The following is a 16,152-nucleotide window of genomic DNA, read 5'->3' as shown; positions in this document are numbered from 1 at the left end:
CAGGAATTGTTGCCCCTTCTTACTCCGTATGTCGTTCAGCAGCTCAGACGAAGAGTCACATCAAATGGAAATGGCCCTCCTGCTTTGAACAAAGTTTAAACTGGATTCTTAATATCTCTCTGTGTGCTTGGGTCAATTGCTCATTAGAGGCTATCAACTCTCCTTGTTATCCGTGAATCGCATTAAATGCGCTTGGCCCTTTGCCACAGAAATGTGTGCATGTGCCAAAATCATGAACAGAAGCAGTTGTTCTTTTTTTTTTTGTAAGCACAACTGATTACACCCCTTGATGACATGGCCATACTTTACATAATTTCGTAACTATAATTATGTAAACTGGCAACCTCTCCACTTCATTCACGCATTTCAAACCTTGGCAACCCAGATACAGTTTCATCCCCAAGATTTCGAACGAGAAGTCTGTATTTCGTTGTGATCCGATGTTCATGCCAACGTGTAAAAACTCAACTTGTGCATCAAATTACTGAGAATACAGCACATCACACCTATACCTATTTGTGGTAGAGATTTATGACATTTACAGGTGCACACTTTATTTGAAGTTAGTAGGATTTTTTTTTAAATGTTATTTCAGATTAGGAGTAAGGAGACGAGGGGGCGATAGCATCTATCTGTCTATCTATCTATCTCTATTATCCATCCCTCCATCCCTCCACCTATCTGTCTTCTGGATCTGGAGGCAGGGGATATTAAAAAAATGGTGACTCATATATACTATCCACATAAAAGGTAATTAAGTGAAAACTGTTAATAAGAGTTTCTGCTTGGTCAGTGTAGATCTGAAGGTTCGTTATAGTTTTGTTATGTTAAAGATGGCCCTTTTCGTGCAGGATCCAGATCTTATCACCATGGTGTAGATAGCACTGCAAAGGAAGATTAGTAAAATGTAAAAGTTGGAAAAGCATGCAGAAACTTAACAGGTGGCTTGTGGTGTAGGCCAGGAGATATGACTGGGACATTGGATCTAACTCAAAAATAGAGCTTAGATGGTCAACAAGATCGATGAAGACTTGACAAGGAAGTCATTGACATGGTGACCACTCACCAGATGTAGCCGTTTAGGGGATTATGAATGTGTCAGCATCTGTGATTCATCATGAAATTTAGAAGGACTAGTAGCACCCCAGACCTATTCTTGGGGATGGAGTCGGGGGGAGGGAGCCAGAAAAGTATGCTACCTGGAGAAGCAGATGCCCAGAAGATAGTATAAATCCCACTTGACCCACTGGTCCCAATGACCCCTTAGCAAATCCCAGTGGTCAGTAATGAAGCAAGAAGACATGAGAATGTGCAAAGAGGAATGAATAGCGGGAGCCATGGGATTTCTTGCCTTGACTGGGAGACTGTCTCTCATGCAGCATAAATGCACTGTGGGAAGGAGCCAAAAAGCAACACAAGGTAAGAAGAGCAGCCATCATGACACCTGCAGCAATGGCAGCCCCAATTAAGGGAGAGTTCGTCGTCCAATGGAATCCTGAGTTAAATACCAGCAACTTCTGTTTATATAAATATTACCATCTCATAAGGGCAAGCATGGAGCTCAAGAGAAGGGCACAGAAGAGGGATTAATAAGCCTCAGATGCCTGTCTGACTTCCCAATTCCTATGAAAAGGGATTAAGATAGAAGAATTCATCTTGCATGGTACATATTTTAGTCTTAAGTACTATTCAAACATATACACCATAATGCAGATTTATCTGTGCATCCAATTCTTGAGGTGTCATGTGCCTTTCTGGCCACCTGTACAGCAATCCCCAATAGTAGAGGTCTTGATTTAGATCTCAAGAGAAACTGGGTTCATCGGGTCTGTTAGTCCGACCATTATGGTGACCCATGGTATACTATCTCTGTCCATGCTTCTGGACACAACTAGGTGATACAAATATACCGAGACCATGGATCCAGATGCATTGATTCCTAAAACAATTACGACGTGCCCACAATCTGCTGACGCTGTGCTCAGTGCTGACACTGTGGTAAATAAATAAGATCTGATCTTGGCCTTAAGAAGCATCGCGATCTAGTGAGCAAAACAGATATGCCAAGAAGGAAGCAAATTGTGACAAGCTATTACAACTGATTTTTGAGGGAACGTAGAATGAATCTGAATCAATCAAAGTGTCTCAAAGGAGGTGACTGATATTGAGGGATGAATAGAAGTCTGAAAGTCTTAGAGGAGGGGTATCCCAACCAGGAAAGATTGGTCAATACATCAGGGGATGGTAGAAGGCAGGCTCTGTTTGGGGGGAATGACAGGAAGTTTGTCATGACTGGAGAATGTAGGATTTGTCGGGTGAAAGGCAATCAGGGGAAGCTGGAAAGATGGTGTGGCCCAAGTTCCAAGATGGGACATTTCGTCTGCTAAAGGTAAAGTAAAAAGAAGGGAAAGACGGAAGCAGCAAGCTGGAGGTTAGGGGGAGGAAATGCTTGGGAGAGTCCTTTTGGAGAACAGGAATGGAAGCTGATTAGACACAGTCAATGCAAAGTAGATCACTGTTTTTTTGAGGTTTTATTTATTTATTTTGAGAGAGAGAGAGAGAGGGAGCTCGCAAGCAGGGGAGGAGCAGAGAGAGAGAGAGGGAGGGAGAGAGAGAGAATCCCAGACTCTGAGCTGTCAGCACAGAGTCCCACACGACCAGGGGCTGACCTGAGCCCAAATCAAGAGTCAGTTTTAACCAACTGAGCCACCCAGGCACCCTTAACGCAGATCACTTTTTAATTCTAACACTATTAGTCAGAGTCATTACATAAGTTGTTTAAATGCTTTGAGACAAAGTTCCCTCATCATTAACATAAGGAATTTGGACCAGATGATCCCGAAGTCTTTCCAGCTATACCTGTGTTGATATTAAATGGAAACACTCCAATTTATAGGTGGAGAAATTAAAGCTCAGGGCAATAAATGTCCAAAGTTGCAAGCCTGAGACGGGTGAAGCCAAAATTTGAACCCGCATCTAAACGCCCCAATTCCTAAACCACCTTCACCATGGTACTGGTAAGGCATCACACATATTTTTCTTGACAGTTCTGTTACCTTTTACATTTATAGCCTGTGCCCGGTCAAGCAAATTCTTTCCTACAACAAATAATGCAGCATGGTCTTTATCTCTATGGTGTGTTCAGTAAAACCCAGCAATTTAGAAGCATACTAAATGTATAAAAAGCACTGAGAAAGATATTCCAGAAAAGAAGAAAATGGAAGGGCTGGATAAGAAACCTGGACTTCAGGTACTTGTACTTCTCTCTCTCTCTCTCTCTCTCTTTCTCTCTCTTTCCTACCACATCTGATTGGTCACATAAGTCACTGATCCCGCCTACCAAATGTCTCCTCCTCTTCCTTCCATTATGGCTTCCTGCCTGTACCATCATCTGAGGCTTCTAAGTGGTCCCTTTGTCTCCTGTAACTGCCCTGCCTGTACGCGGCAGTCAGTTACCTTCCAGAGCCCAGATCTGATTAGCATGGCATTCAACCTGCAAGCCAGGCTTCCTGTCAGCCTCCACTGCACTGCCATGTCCCCTCTTGTCCACTATTTCCTGCATATCTTATCAACATTTTGGGGCCAAACCTTAGCCCAAGCACTCCTTCTGTTGGAAAAGGGCTAATTGACTCACAGCCCCCTCATTTTAAAATCTCTTGATTTGGTGCCTGCTTCTGTATTTCTAATGCCGTTCTTTTCATTTTGATTATCTCAAGTCTCCTTTTGAAGGTTACTGATGGAGCCTGCAACGGCTCCCCCTGGATGGAGTCCAACTACTCCCGCTGGAAGGCTCATCCCAGAACATACTCCTGGTCACGGCCGTTTTACATCCGTAGATTCCCAATGGATTTAATTAACAACTTAAAATCTGAAGTGTGGTGCTTTGGACTGACTTGTGTCTCCCCCAAAACCTCAGATTCGTATGCTGAAGCCTGAATCCCCAATGTGACTGTATTTGGAGGCAGGGCCAAAAAGAAGGTAATTAAGGTTAAATAAGATCATAAGGGTGGAGCCCTAATCCAATAGGATTAGTGTCCTTCAAACAAAAGACATTGAAATCTCCTCTCTCTCCTCTCCCCTCCAACCATCAATGCCGGACCCTGGAAGAAAGGCCATGTGAGCATACAGCGAAAACGTGGCAGGAAGAGAGCTCTCACCAAAAACTGAATAGGTTGGAACCTGGATCCTGGACTTCCCAGGCTCCAGAACTGTGAGAAAATGTTTCTGTTGTTTAAGCCCCCCGATCTATGGTATATATTTTTTTTATGGCAGCCTGAACAGACTAGATACACATGACACACAATTTCTTCTATAATCTAGTTGTCATCGTCTTCTCTACACTAGACTCTATCAACCTCTGCCTTCATATTGTGTGCTGTATCACTTCCAACCCCCTTTGTCCCTGGGCCATTGCACATGACAGCGGGCAAGTTTGCAATGCCTACTTCCTCCTTATGGTCTGGTTAACTCTGAGACTTCTTCCAAATTGAACTCAGCTGGGTTAGGCAACCTTCTAACGCATTTCCATGATATCTCATGGGCACATGTGTCATAAAAATCACCATGCTATATAGCAATTATCCATTTCCTTGTCTGTTTCCTGGGACAGATTCTTAGGAAAGGGGCCACGTTTTAAATTTCTGAATCCCTCTCTGTTTATTAGGAACATACTGACGGTCTGACTAAATTAGTCATACTATTTCATTTAGAGAGCATTAGACAGGACTAAGTTCTCTCTCTGCCACTTGTCAGTTATTACTCTTAGAAGACTATTTCTTTTCATTAATGTCTTCATCTGTCCAATTATGGTGATATTTTGGTTGTATAACACAATGATAGCATGATATCACATACACAATGACATTATGTTAAGATCTATGGGCAGAATTGATTATTCCTCCCTTCTCTTTTCACATACTTTGTTTATAACTTGGTCACAAGATTTGCCCAAGTTTTCCTTAATCAGAGTGATATATGTGTGCACCTGCTGCTTTTCCCTTGGTGATAAGCCCAGTTGGGCAGGGAACAGGTATATTCCACATATGCTGCATTCAGCTGCATCAATGAGTACCTCACACATAGAAGGTATTCATATCCATGCCCCAAAAGTGAGAGAGAGAGAGAGAGAGAGAGAGAGAGAGACAGTAATTGCATAAGTCCTGTGTGTTTTGGTATCTTGTCTGTAACGAACCTTAGATTTTTTAGAATATTCTTCACTATATTTACTGGTTTATTTATCAATTGAGATATAATTGACTTATATTAGTTTTAGGTGTACAACATGAGGATCTGATATATGTATATGTTGTGAAATGATCACCACAATAAGTCTGGTTAATATCCATCACTATGCATAGTTACAATTTTTTTTTCTTGTGATGAGAACCTTTAGGTCTATTCTCTTAGCAATTTGCAACTCACGTTTGTTTTTTTCTTTTTAATGTTTATTTATTTTTGAGGGGGGAAGGGGCAGAGAGAGAGGGAGACAGAATCTGAAGCAGGCTCCAGGCTCCCAGCTGTTAGCACAGAGCCCAATGCAGGGCTCCAACTCACTAACTGTGAGATCATGAGCTGAGCCAAAGTCCGATGCTTAACCAACTGAGCCACCCGGGCATCCAACACGTTTTTGTAATGTCTATTTACTTATTTTTGAAAGGGGCATAGAGGGGGTGGGGGAGACAGAGAATCACAAGCAGGCTCCATGCTGTTGATGCGGGGCTCGAACTCACGAACTCTGAGCTCATGACCTGAGCTGAAATCAAGAGTCTAAGAGCTAACTGATTGAGCCATCCAGGCACCCCTACATTTGTTTTTAAAATGTCAACTACAGCTGCTTAATCTGCTCCCAGTCTTCCCATTTCTGAGTTATTTAGATGTTTATTGATCAGGATTGATCTATACAGGCTAGGAACCCTGGCTAAGAGTTCACTTTTGACTTTAAATGGGATTTGAACTCAGATGTGCAAGTGAATTAGTCAATCTAGTCCGCAAGCAAGCTGACTTCTTCCTCCTAGCTTCAGGTCACCCTTTAGGGGTCCCTATTGTCACAAGCTAACAAGGGGCTGGCTGCTGGAGGAGAAATGCTCTCTCATTTCTCAGCACTGCAGAGCAGAACATAAGGAGAGGTGTTAGTTGAGAGACAATTGCCTGTTAACTGGCAGAGTGTTAACTAATGAAGGCGAGTGCACCTTGTATATTGCACAGTCTGTAGCTGGTTCATTTTCAGTCGAATGCTTTCGATCCGTGTTAAGTTTGGGATGAGGGGGGTCTTAAACAATCTCCAATTTAATCATCCTGCAGGTAGGACATTTGTTCCTAAAGAAGAGTGTGTGGTCTCCTAAATGGGTTTAAGAGACTGTCTTTAAAGGACCTAGTTTAAAACAAAAGAGGAAACCAGGGACAAGGAAAGGATTCTGGAAAGCAAAACGAAATCCTGGGGAGATCAGATGTCTACTGTTTGATGGCAGAAGGGGTGCGAATTCCAGCATGAGCGCTATTCCAGGATGAAATGGTTCCTCTGCCAGAAAAATGACTGGTGCTAAGTTTCTCTAATTAGAGTGCCAGGTAAATGAATTACTAGCACCATTCTGCTGACTCCCAGACACAACGTTCAAGGTGGCCCGGGCCAGTAAACAGGGGTGGAAAACATATCCTCACACATTCGCTTGGTGCCTGAAAAACAAGCAATTTAAGAGAAGACATCTGGACACAAAATTTGAACGGTTCTCAGAGCCCATCAAAACATGGATTTGATGGCTTGGCGTCTGGTTGCTAAGCAACGTACTTCTTACATTCAAAACAGAGTTGTAAAAGTAGGTTCCAGGTGCCAACTTCGGGTATTTCTCATTGAAAAAAAAAAAAAAAGCCATGAACGTTTCTCTTAGGTCTTAGGGTACCTGATTTCCACGGTGGAAGGGCTCAGATGATTTCTGCTCTCGTCCCCTTATTTCTCACCTTCTGAAGCATTAGGTGGAGTTTAACTTTACATTTCAAGGTACTCTTACTGGATGCTGCATAAGGGTCTTGTCATATTTTTCTCAGCCCCCCAGTGAACAGCATTCTTTGAAATTAAGTCTATATAGTCACAATACACATGCTTTTTAAGTATTTGGTTCTTCTCAAGTTAGATGTATATACCAGAGGGCCAACCACAACCTAAGTGAGATTTGCTTTACCAAAAGTATGCTTCTGCTTGGCAGGGAGGCGACGGAGGGCCATGTAAAATATTTTCCATGTGCAGACTCCTTTGGAAAATGTTATGTTATTACAATACTCATTAACATTAAGATAGACCCATTAATCTCTTGCTCCCTTGCCTTTATCTACTTAAAACGTACCGATAGGTTTCAGAGCTTGGAAAATAGGAATTGTTAACTCCCCAAATAAAACACAAATCCAGAAAAGCAATAGGCAGATCATTTAGAACCACTAACGGATTTCCCTTTTTTTTTTTTTTTTTTTTTTTTTTTTCTGGGAAGCAATTAGGAAAATTATGGGGCAGGAGGAGGTAGGGAGTAATGGGGTCTTCTATTAATTTTTGTTTGTTTTAAAAATTATGGAACGTGCATTTGTATTCCAAAATGAAAGTGAACTATTAAAATGACCTACTCATTTGGAGTAGTGTGCCTACAAAAGTATTTTTTCCTCTGTCTCTAGAGAACTTCCTTCCATAAACTCTCTGAAGCCTTCTTCTTGGCAGCTTCTTGTGATGCAGCAGAGCAAGAAATCCAGACGTGGAAAATTGCTTACAAGAAAAAAAAAAAAAAAAGTCTTGGAAACCAAATAAAAAAGGACTAGTTTTACAGGAGAAGTTCACTCCATACAGGAGGCTACAAAATGAATGTTCTTCCATTTCAAAGATTAATGTAGCGCAGAGAAATTACAGGATGGTTTTTAGATCACTTAATGAGAAGGAAGATTTTCCATCATGCGTAGCCTCATGTCCTGCCAGGTTCTTCCTAAACTGTTGCCCTCTGGCATCTTTGTTTACATGTGGTTTGCATTTATGTCCCCCCCATGGACCACAAGTGTTTCTCCATTCCAAATTTATCGACACTTTTCCTTCATACGAGGGGTGCCTTGGTAAAAACAGAGAATTAGGTGGTGGAGCCCTATGATTCTAAAGCCTCCAAGCCATCATGGCATCTTCTATCCTAGCTCTGGGCACTCCATTTCATACCATGCGTTTGCATGATGTTTCAAACTTTCAAATCCTTCAGCTACCCTGGGTGGATCCCAAATACTTAAAGAATGAGCTTTGAAAGGCAATTCTTACCAGGCAGCCGAGAGGCATGGCTTAAAACTGCCAATCAGAGCACAGTCATGAAGCAGGCTCAGAGCTCTGAGGAAGCCAGGCTCAAAACCAGCCCAGGCTCCGTGTCTGAATGTCACATTTAGGTGGGGACTGAATGATTGAGCAAATAGATACTGTGTTCTTCCCAGAACCTCCGGGCCTATAGAGATCAGTTTCTCTCCTTCCCTTTAACCATCTTCCTTAAAAGAGGGAAATCCTGGGAAAGCATTCCTTCCTCGTGTCTTGACTCTTTGCCCAGGTCTTTCCACACTGGGGCTTCAGAAACACGTTCATCCAAAACCCAAACATGCAAGCTGGATGTGACCCTTCGCTGACAGCTCCGGAGGGACAGGCAGTGCCTGACTGGAGGACTAGGCAAAGGAGGCACTAAGGATCCTGACAAGACTGGGTTATCCTCCTTGCCCTCCCGAATCCCTTCCTTACCAGAAACAAAAATTCACCAAGGTGGACACGTTAAGAACTTCGTTAAAAAGCCAAACTAGAAAAAGAGTCTTTCCCTTGAAAAGTCTTTCCTCGGCTTATGCCACAGGAGTGGTTCCAGTAAGGAAGTATGGACACTGACAATGAGAGGTCACGGATAAAGTGGCTACAAGGGATGAACCAACAAGCCCCTCCCATGAGGTTGCACCAAGTCGTATATTTAGGCTCACTGAGAGGTGAAAGATCCCCCTTCCCCCACCCCCACAAAAGCAGAAGAGGGAGGAGGAGGAGAAAGAGGAGGAAGATGAAAAGGAGGAGGAGGAGGAGGAAGAAATGAAAGGAAGAAAGAAAGAAAAAGAAAAAGAAAGAAAGAAAAAGAAAGAAAGAAAGACCACCCATTCCAAAGATAAATTTGCTTTTGAGGTGCCTGGGTGCCTCAATCAGTTAAGCATCCCAGTTCAGTGCAGGTCATGATCTCCCGGTCCATGAGTTCAAATCCCGCATCGGGCTCCGTGCTGACAGCTCAGAGCCTGCTTCAGATTCTATGTCTCCCTCTCTCTGCCTCTGCCCTCCTCACGCTCTCTCTCTCTCAAAAACAAACATTAAAAAAAAAAAAAAAAGACAGATTTGCTTTTCTCCTTCTCCCACTTAGCTCTGTACATTTTCTCAACCATTCTAGTCCCTTCTTATCCTATTTATGCCTCTAGGACACCGTATCTCAGACTAGAGACACCCAGCCTGATCGATCGTCTACGCAGGTCTAGCCATTCAAGGCAGGGAATGCTTCTGGGGACACCCAGACCACGCGAGCAGGGCTGCAGGCTAGCTGGGTTATCCTGCAAGGAGCACTCCGGCAAATCCGCAGCGGCAGGCGGCGTGTGGGAGAAGCCAGGCGGTCAGCAAGGCTGAACCTCTGACCCACCTCCTTCCACGGGCGCTCGGCCCACCCACGCAGGTTGGACTCACCTCCCGCGTGAACAGAATGGCCGCGTCGTGATGCTCCTCGTGGTCATCCTCCAGCTGGTTGTGCTGATGCTGCCACTTGCAAAAGTTCTTGAGCGTGGTGGCCGCGTTCTTGCTCACCTCCAGGCTCTTGTCCTTGTCACCCAGCACCACCACCTTCACCACGGCCAGGCGGATGTGGTTCTCGATGCTGGCGTGGCTGTACAGCCTGTTGGCGATGGAGGCCAGGGTCAGCAGGTAGTGCTGCAGGCCCCGGCCGTACATCCGCGCCATGGACGCGTCAGCCACCAGGAGAAGCTCCACCTGGCGGGCCCGGGAGATGGAGCGGCGCCGCCGCCGCCACCACGTCTGGGGTCCCTGGGTCCCCTCGGAGGAGGGAACCGTCTGGTCCGGGAACTGCGGGGCCAGCTCCCAGCGTGGGTCTGGGCTGCCGTGCGCCGGGGGGCGCTCGCGAGGCCCTGGCGGGGACGCGGGAGTCTCGCAGCTAGCGCGCGGCGGCACGGCCTCAAAGCTGAAGCCCTCGCGGGTGTAGACGTGCAGGATCCGCGAGGATCCATCTCCGTACACTCGCCCGGCCTCGGCCTCGGCCCGGGGCCCGCGCAGCAGCGGCTTCAGGGTGTAGCGCGCGTGCTTCACCGCGAAGAAGCCGTCGAGCCCGCCGCAGAGGTCAAAGACAGCCAGGGAGCGGGGGCTGCCGTCCACGGTGCCGCGGTGGAAGCAGTGGTCCCGGTGGCGCCGGCTGGCACCCGGACCGCTTCCCGCGGGCGCAAAGCCAGCGGCGCCCACCGAGCCATCGCGCTCCAGGTCCAGGAGGAACCTCCGGCCGCCCGCGTAGACGAGGTAGCCCACCTTGCCGCCGCCGGCGTAGATCTGGTCGATGTTGTGCACCAGCCCGCCGCTCCTGCGCTGCGGCGCCAGGGGGTGCGTGTGGCCCGGAGGCTCGGCCCGCTCCTGCGCCTCCTCCCCCTGCCGCCCGCGGGGCTGGGCGGCCGCTGCGGCAGCCCGAGACTGCCCGGCTGTATCCTGGGCAGGTGCCGCGGCGGGGCCGGCCGCGACCGGGGGCAGGCGGAGCGCGCACAGCAGCAGGGACGCCCACCCGAGCAGCATAGTGCGCCGCCCGCGGGGAGGGGCCGCGCGACGGGGACTTGATGGGTATCTGTTATTCGGTGTGGAAGTGACCGGGGCGGGAGGTGGGGGGCTCAACACACACTTGCTTGCAAGGCTGAGTCAAGTGTCGGAGGGAGGAGGGCCTGGCGGCAGCGCCAGCCGGTCCCGGCCTCGGTGCCAGCGTGCGAACTTTTCTTTGTTGCTTTGGAAAATGTTTGGATGCGTGCTCCGGAAAAAAAAGGGGGGGGAATAAAAAGGAAAAAAAAAAAGGGGGGGGACGCCGGGTTGTGGAGGTTCCGCAAATACAAGGAACGGGGGTGGGGGGGGGAATAACCCAAATCCAACCCCCAGTGCAGCCACTAACGGTGCACGACAAAAAGTACGGATGGTGTCGCGCACCAGGCTGGCAACTGGTGCGCGCGGCCTCCCGCCCCCTCGCTGCTCTGGACCCGCCGGCAGCGGGGGTTCCAAGCTCCGGAGCCCAGTCCTTTTCTTATTCTGTGGGTGTCCTTGACTCTACTAGAACCAGGAGGAAAGGAAGAAAGAGAGGGAGAAAAGCCATAAAAATTGAAACAAAAAATGCCAGGCGCGGCCTGCGGGCAGCCAGCGAAGCGGCGCGTCCGTGTCCCTTCGGATGCAGTGTCGTCCTGCCCGCCGTCATCCCCAGTCGGCCGCTGCGAGCGCGGAGAGCAGCGCGAGCGCTGTGAAGATGCGAGGAGGTGGAACAATGAATTTATAGCGGCATGCCATCCTGCAATGGCAATTTCAACAATTCGTCACTGCAAGCTGCCTCTTAAAGGGAGAGCTTCCCCCACCCCTCCCACCCTTCCCGGTCCGCGCCTAATCAGATGGGGGAGGGCGGGCGAGGGGGGGGTGTTGGGGGGTGATCGAGGAAAGGAAGACCGAGAGGGACCCGGCGAGGTGGAAGGAGGAACGAGGGAGGGAGCAAGGGCGAGAGGGGGGAAAAAAAAGTATTGGGGTAAGAAAAACAGATTTCCTTGGCCTCATTTAAAGCCACAGTGGCTCCGGGTTTGTCTGATATTTCACAACCAATCGGGGTTGGCTAACCCCGGCTTACCTCATCTCCTGAAGGGGTGTTTTGAAAGTTACTGAGACAGTGCAAGTCTCTCCCTGCCTCCTTCTCTCCTGCTCCTTCTCCCAGGGTAGGAAGTTCCTGCCGCAAGTTTTTTTCCTCGGTGCACGCCCGTGCGCTCCCGCCTCGAAGACCTTGCCGCTCCGTCCGCCCGCCCGGGGCTTTCGGCTGCCCGTGCGGCCCCGCGCCCCGCGCCCTCCTCGCCCGCCCGCCGCCTCCCCCGTTCCCGGGGTGCCTCCCCTCCCCAGGTCCCCGGCCTCTTCGCTGCGGGACGCTCGTCGGGCTCGGGCTCCGGGTGACTAAGTTCTCCCAGCCACCGGCAAAGGGGCCGGGCGGCCGGAGAGCCGCAGGCGCTTCCTGGCGCGTCGCTGCGCCCCGGGTCCTGCGGTGTCCGCGGCAGGGTCGCTCGCAGTCTGGGAACTCCGCTCCTTTGTGTGCGAGCCCGGGGCTCACCCCCCACCCCCCCCCGCCTTTCTCCGCGCGCCGATCCTCGGCGCCCGCAATCTGTCACTTCATCCCGGGCGACTGGAACTTCCTTCGCTCTGCTCTAAGAAGGCAGGGCGAGAAAGAGTTAACTGTGGTAGAGAATTGAGCTTTTTTTTTTTTTTTTTTTAAATAAGCTTAAAAAAAAATATGTGCCCATACTTTCTCTTCTTCCTCCTGCTTAAATGAAAATCAGATACCCGTTATTTGTATTTATGTGTCCTAAAACAACCGCTCATCGCTCCAGGCCCTGACCTACTATCCTTCTCAGAAATTCCTGTTAGGAGAAAAAAAAAAAAGAAGACTGGAGAAGAGGGGAGAGGGGGGTGCAGGTCGGTGCTTATTGGTAGGTGAGTGGCATAGTCATTGTGACTAGGTTTCTCCTAGTTTCTTTGTTTCCTGTCATTATGGACCCTAATAGAAACGGAAAGAACATCCCAGGGCGTTCTGACCACTATCTGGTAATGGGTAGAAGATCTCCTAGAACAGGAGCACCTCCCACTTCCCTTCATTCTTCAGGCTAATTAATGAATCCGTGGGTAAAATGAATTCTGTATAATTAGCACTTTTCTGCCTTTCTTAGCTTTCACTTACAGAGATGCGCCGGATAGTGGGCCTTCCTCAGCGGACCCTGAGCTACAGGTGGTTTCCCCAGATCCTTGCTAAGAGGTGTGGTCGCTTTTTCAGGGAGTGGTTGGAGGTCCTCAGAGTGGCGGGGAACCCCGTGTGGGAAGCTCAGAATTGCCCAGCAATGGTGCCCAGTGCCCAGTGCGTTGAGGACCCTCTGGAGTCAGTCATGGGGGAGGCGGGGTGATGCATATCCTGAGCATTAGCTCATGTGTATAAATGAAATGATCGCTTGGGGACCCTGGACCACCCAACAGCCCCTAGTGGATTCTGAAATACCTCCAGACTTGGCAGGAAATTGCTGTTGCTTAAGGCCCGTCATCCCCTTTTTATTCCACACCCCCTGGGTCTCTCAGTGGTCAGTTGCCCAAAGCCAATTCTACCAGTTGAATAGTTGGAGGGACCAGAGGTGTTCAGGATCAGGATAGATGGAAGCTGTCTTCTCTGTCCCTCCTCAAAACCTTGTGGTCCTTCGGTCTTAATAGAGAGCAAACTTTTTTTTTTTTTTCTCCTTCCAGTTTCACTGAAAAGTGAGCACCAATACTCGGCACTCAACACCATCTCTAAAACAACTTTGATTTACTAACGTTAACCATTTCATCATTGTTACTCCCAGAGGATCATTTTGCGAGATAAGCATTTTAGATGACAGTGGCTTGAACTTGTGAATTACAATTATTTGCCTTCACAGGCAGGAAATGTCTTATTTAGCACTTATGGGAATGCCAGCCGAATTTTCCTCTTAGTGAAAGTTTTGCTCCTCTTTCAAACACACGGTATTTCTCATGTGAATCATGCCTCTGAACTTTATGCCTTTAAGCTTAATTACATAATGACATTTGTCCTCAGAGTATTCAAATGTTTAGAAGTATGTTGAAGAACAGGACAGGGCAGAGAAGGCTCCAAACAGGAGTATCAAGCACTAAATATTTATTAGAACCACATAGTCACAAAGAAAGGCACTGTAACGACAGCTTATAAATAGGATGAGTGGATTCTAACATAGTCAGTCGATTTCTACTTGGGGGTGATTTTAACTTTTCTGTGAAAGTAACTTGGATACTTTAGGAGGTTCGTTTGGTAATGCTTTTCAGATATTACCCTCGTGGATTAGGATGAAGTGCTAAGTTCCAGAGCAATGAATGTCTTGTCAGTCCAAGGAAGTCATTTGTCCTGGATGAAAGTAGTCCAAGTTGTTATTTTCCTTTTACAGTAGAAGGCTAAAATATATTAGCAGTCATGCGTAGGTGGGCTAACTGCTACTTCAGTCTTTGATTATTCCAAAAATACCGTTGGATTTGTGCATTTTTAACCAGAACTTTTCGCTGCGTTGGTGGAGGACGTGATCACACCTGATAACGTAATTTTACATTTCCCAAAAGGGGAAGGAGACTTGCTCTGCCGGCCAGTGGGAAGTTACAGTTGAAATTTATCCTGGTGATCACCTAAGGCCGCTTCCTCCGGGTACCAAAGAGGAGCTGAGAGCAGAGACCAAAGCGATTGCCTGCGGTTAACAAGTCCGCCGGTGGTCAGCTCTCCTGAATCCTGAAAACTTGACTCCTTCAGTTGGTGCTGAATCGACAGCACCCCTTAAAATCTATCCAGTTTCGCAAATGTCTGTCGAGGGCTGGCTACCAAGTGCTGTGTGAAGTTCTCCGGAGACACATAAACATGAATAAGCCATGATTGATGTTCAGAGAGGCTCGCGGCTCAGAGAGGAGCCAATTGTACCAGGAGCTGCTTGGACTACGGGCTGGAAAATGCAAATATGGCGGGAGAAAGGCAAGAGAGTAACTAACCCCTGCAGGTGCTCTGAGCTATGTATTTCCAGGACAGCTTCACTCCATAGGACTTGTGTATCCTTGTAAGTAGTATTTTCTCACATTTCCATTTGCTGACGTGTCATTTCCTCCCCTCCCCCATCTATGATTTTAATGGTAAGGGTGAGGAAATAAGTGACAATAAAATACTCCCCCTCTAGCCAAACACCTGCTCCTCACCTCCCGTGCAGGAGAATCACAGCCTCTCAACTCTGCGCAATAATTTTCCTTTCCCACACCCAGATTCCCTACCCCAGGCCTTACTGTATTTCAAGCTTCCTTAGTATCGTCTCCCTTTGGGGCCTGATGGTGGATGCGAGGAAGACAGCCTCTCCGTGGCTACTTAAGGCCCTTTATGCATGCCTTGAAGACTCTGGGCCAGCCCTTTCCTTGGGGGGGGCACTCAGCTTTTCAAGTTCTAGTTCTCAGAAGACATGCTTCAAAACCAGAGGTTATTTTTAGTCCCTTCGTGTTGTGCGATTAGGCAGTATGTGTCCTTTGGTGATGGCCTATTTCTCTTACCGTAACGCCTCCAGGTTCATCCGTGTTGTCACCTATAAAACAGTCAAACTCCTGGAATCAGAGAGTAGAGTGATGGTTGCCAGGGCCCAGGGAGAGGGGGAAATGGGGAGTACAGATTCAGTTCTGCTAGACAAATTCTAGAGATCTTCTGGACCACGTCGTGCCTACAGTTAACGATACTGTATCGTGCACTTAAAAATGTTTTGAGGGTACATTCCGTGTTAAATGTTCTTACCACAAAGCAAAACAAAGCTAAAGATGACGCTGTAGGAATGTGGGAAGGAGTATATTTACTATACTAGCTTTGATACGAATCCTAAGTGTTTAGAAGATGAAGCTATACCCGAATGGTCCTCTCCTTTTCCAGCCCTTTAACTCCGTCTCCAAATCCTCTTATATCTCAGGATGGTCTAACATGCATCTGGACCGGCCGATACACGTGCACAATCTCCCACACATTGAGCACACAAGGCACGTCAGCATGCCTGTGCGCCCACACACACGCTCACCCCTAACTCAGTGTCCCCTCTGTGCCGCACTGGCCTGTGCAGAGCAAGTTCTGATCTGATTAGTTACACCAATTTCTCGTTGCCCCTCGCAAAGAAATCTTTCTTGCGTAGTAGAGATTTTTTTTCCAGCGAAGTTTGCTGCAATCCTGGTAAAGCTATTGTCTCTGCTATGTGCCTAGGACATATTACAGAACATTCTATCTGTTGTGATGGATAACATACACTTCAGAATCAGTTTGCTGAAAATAAAAAATAAGTTTTTGGAAAAATAGATTTTCCTTTTTCTTATTCACA

At 47.6% G+C, this 16,152-nt stretch overlaps 1 protein-coding gene across 1 annotated transcript in view; it reads right to left on the bottom strand.

Annotated features, from left to right (window-relative positions):
• Positions 1–12,016, bottom strand: part of ADAMTS5 (ADAM metallopeptidase with thrombospondin type 1 motif 5) — a 50,771-nt gene extending 38,755 nt beyond the window's left edge. Inside the window, exon 1 of the mRNA XM_019467796.2 lies at positions 9,701–12,016. Coding sequence (XP_019323341.2) covers positions 9,701–10,804 — 1,104 coding nt within the window. The 5' untranslated portion in view covers positions 10,805–12,016. The remainder of the gene's footprint in view (positions 1–9,700) is intronic.
• Positions 12,017–16,152: the final 4,136 nt, after the last annotated feature.

The sequence above is a fragment of the Panthera pardus genome, unplaced genomic scaffold (genome assembly GCF_024362965.1).
Source record: "Panthera pardus isolate Hobbes unplaced genomic scaffold, ASM2436296v1 HiC_scaffold_16, whole genome shotgun sequence".
Taxonomy (NCBI): Eukaryota; Metazoa; Chordata; class Mammalia; order Carnivora; family Felidae; genus Panthera; species Panthera pardus.
Note: the sequence above shows the minus strand (reverse complement) of the source record. Positions and strands in the feature narration are given on the sequence as shown.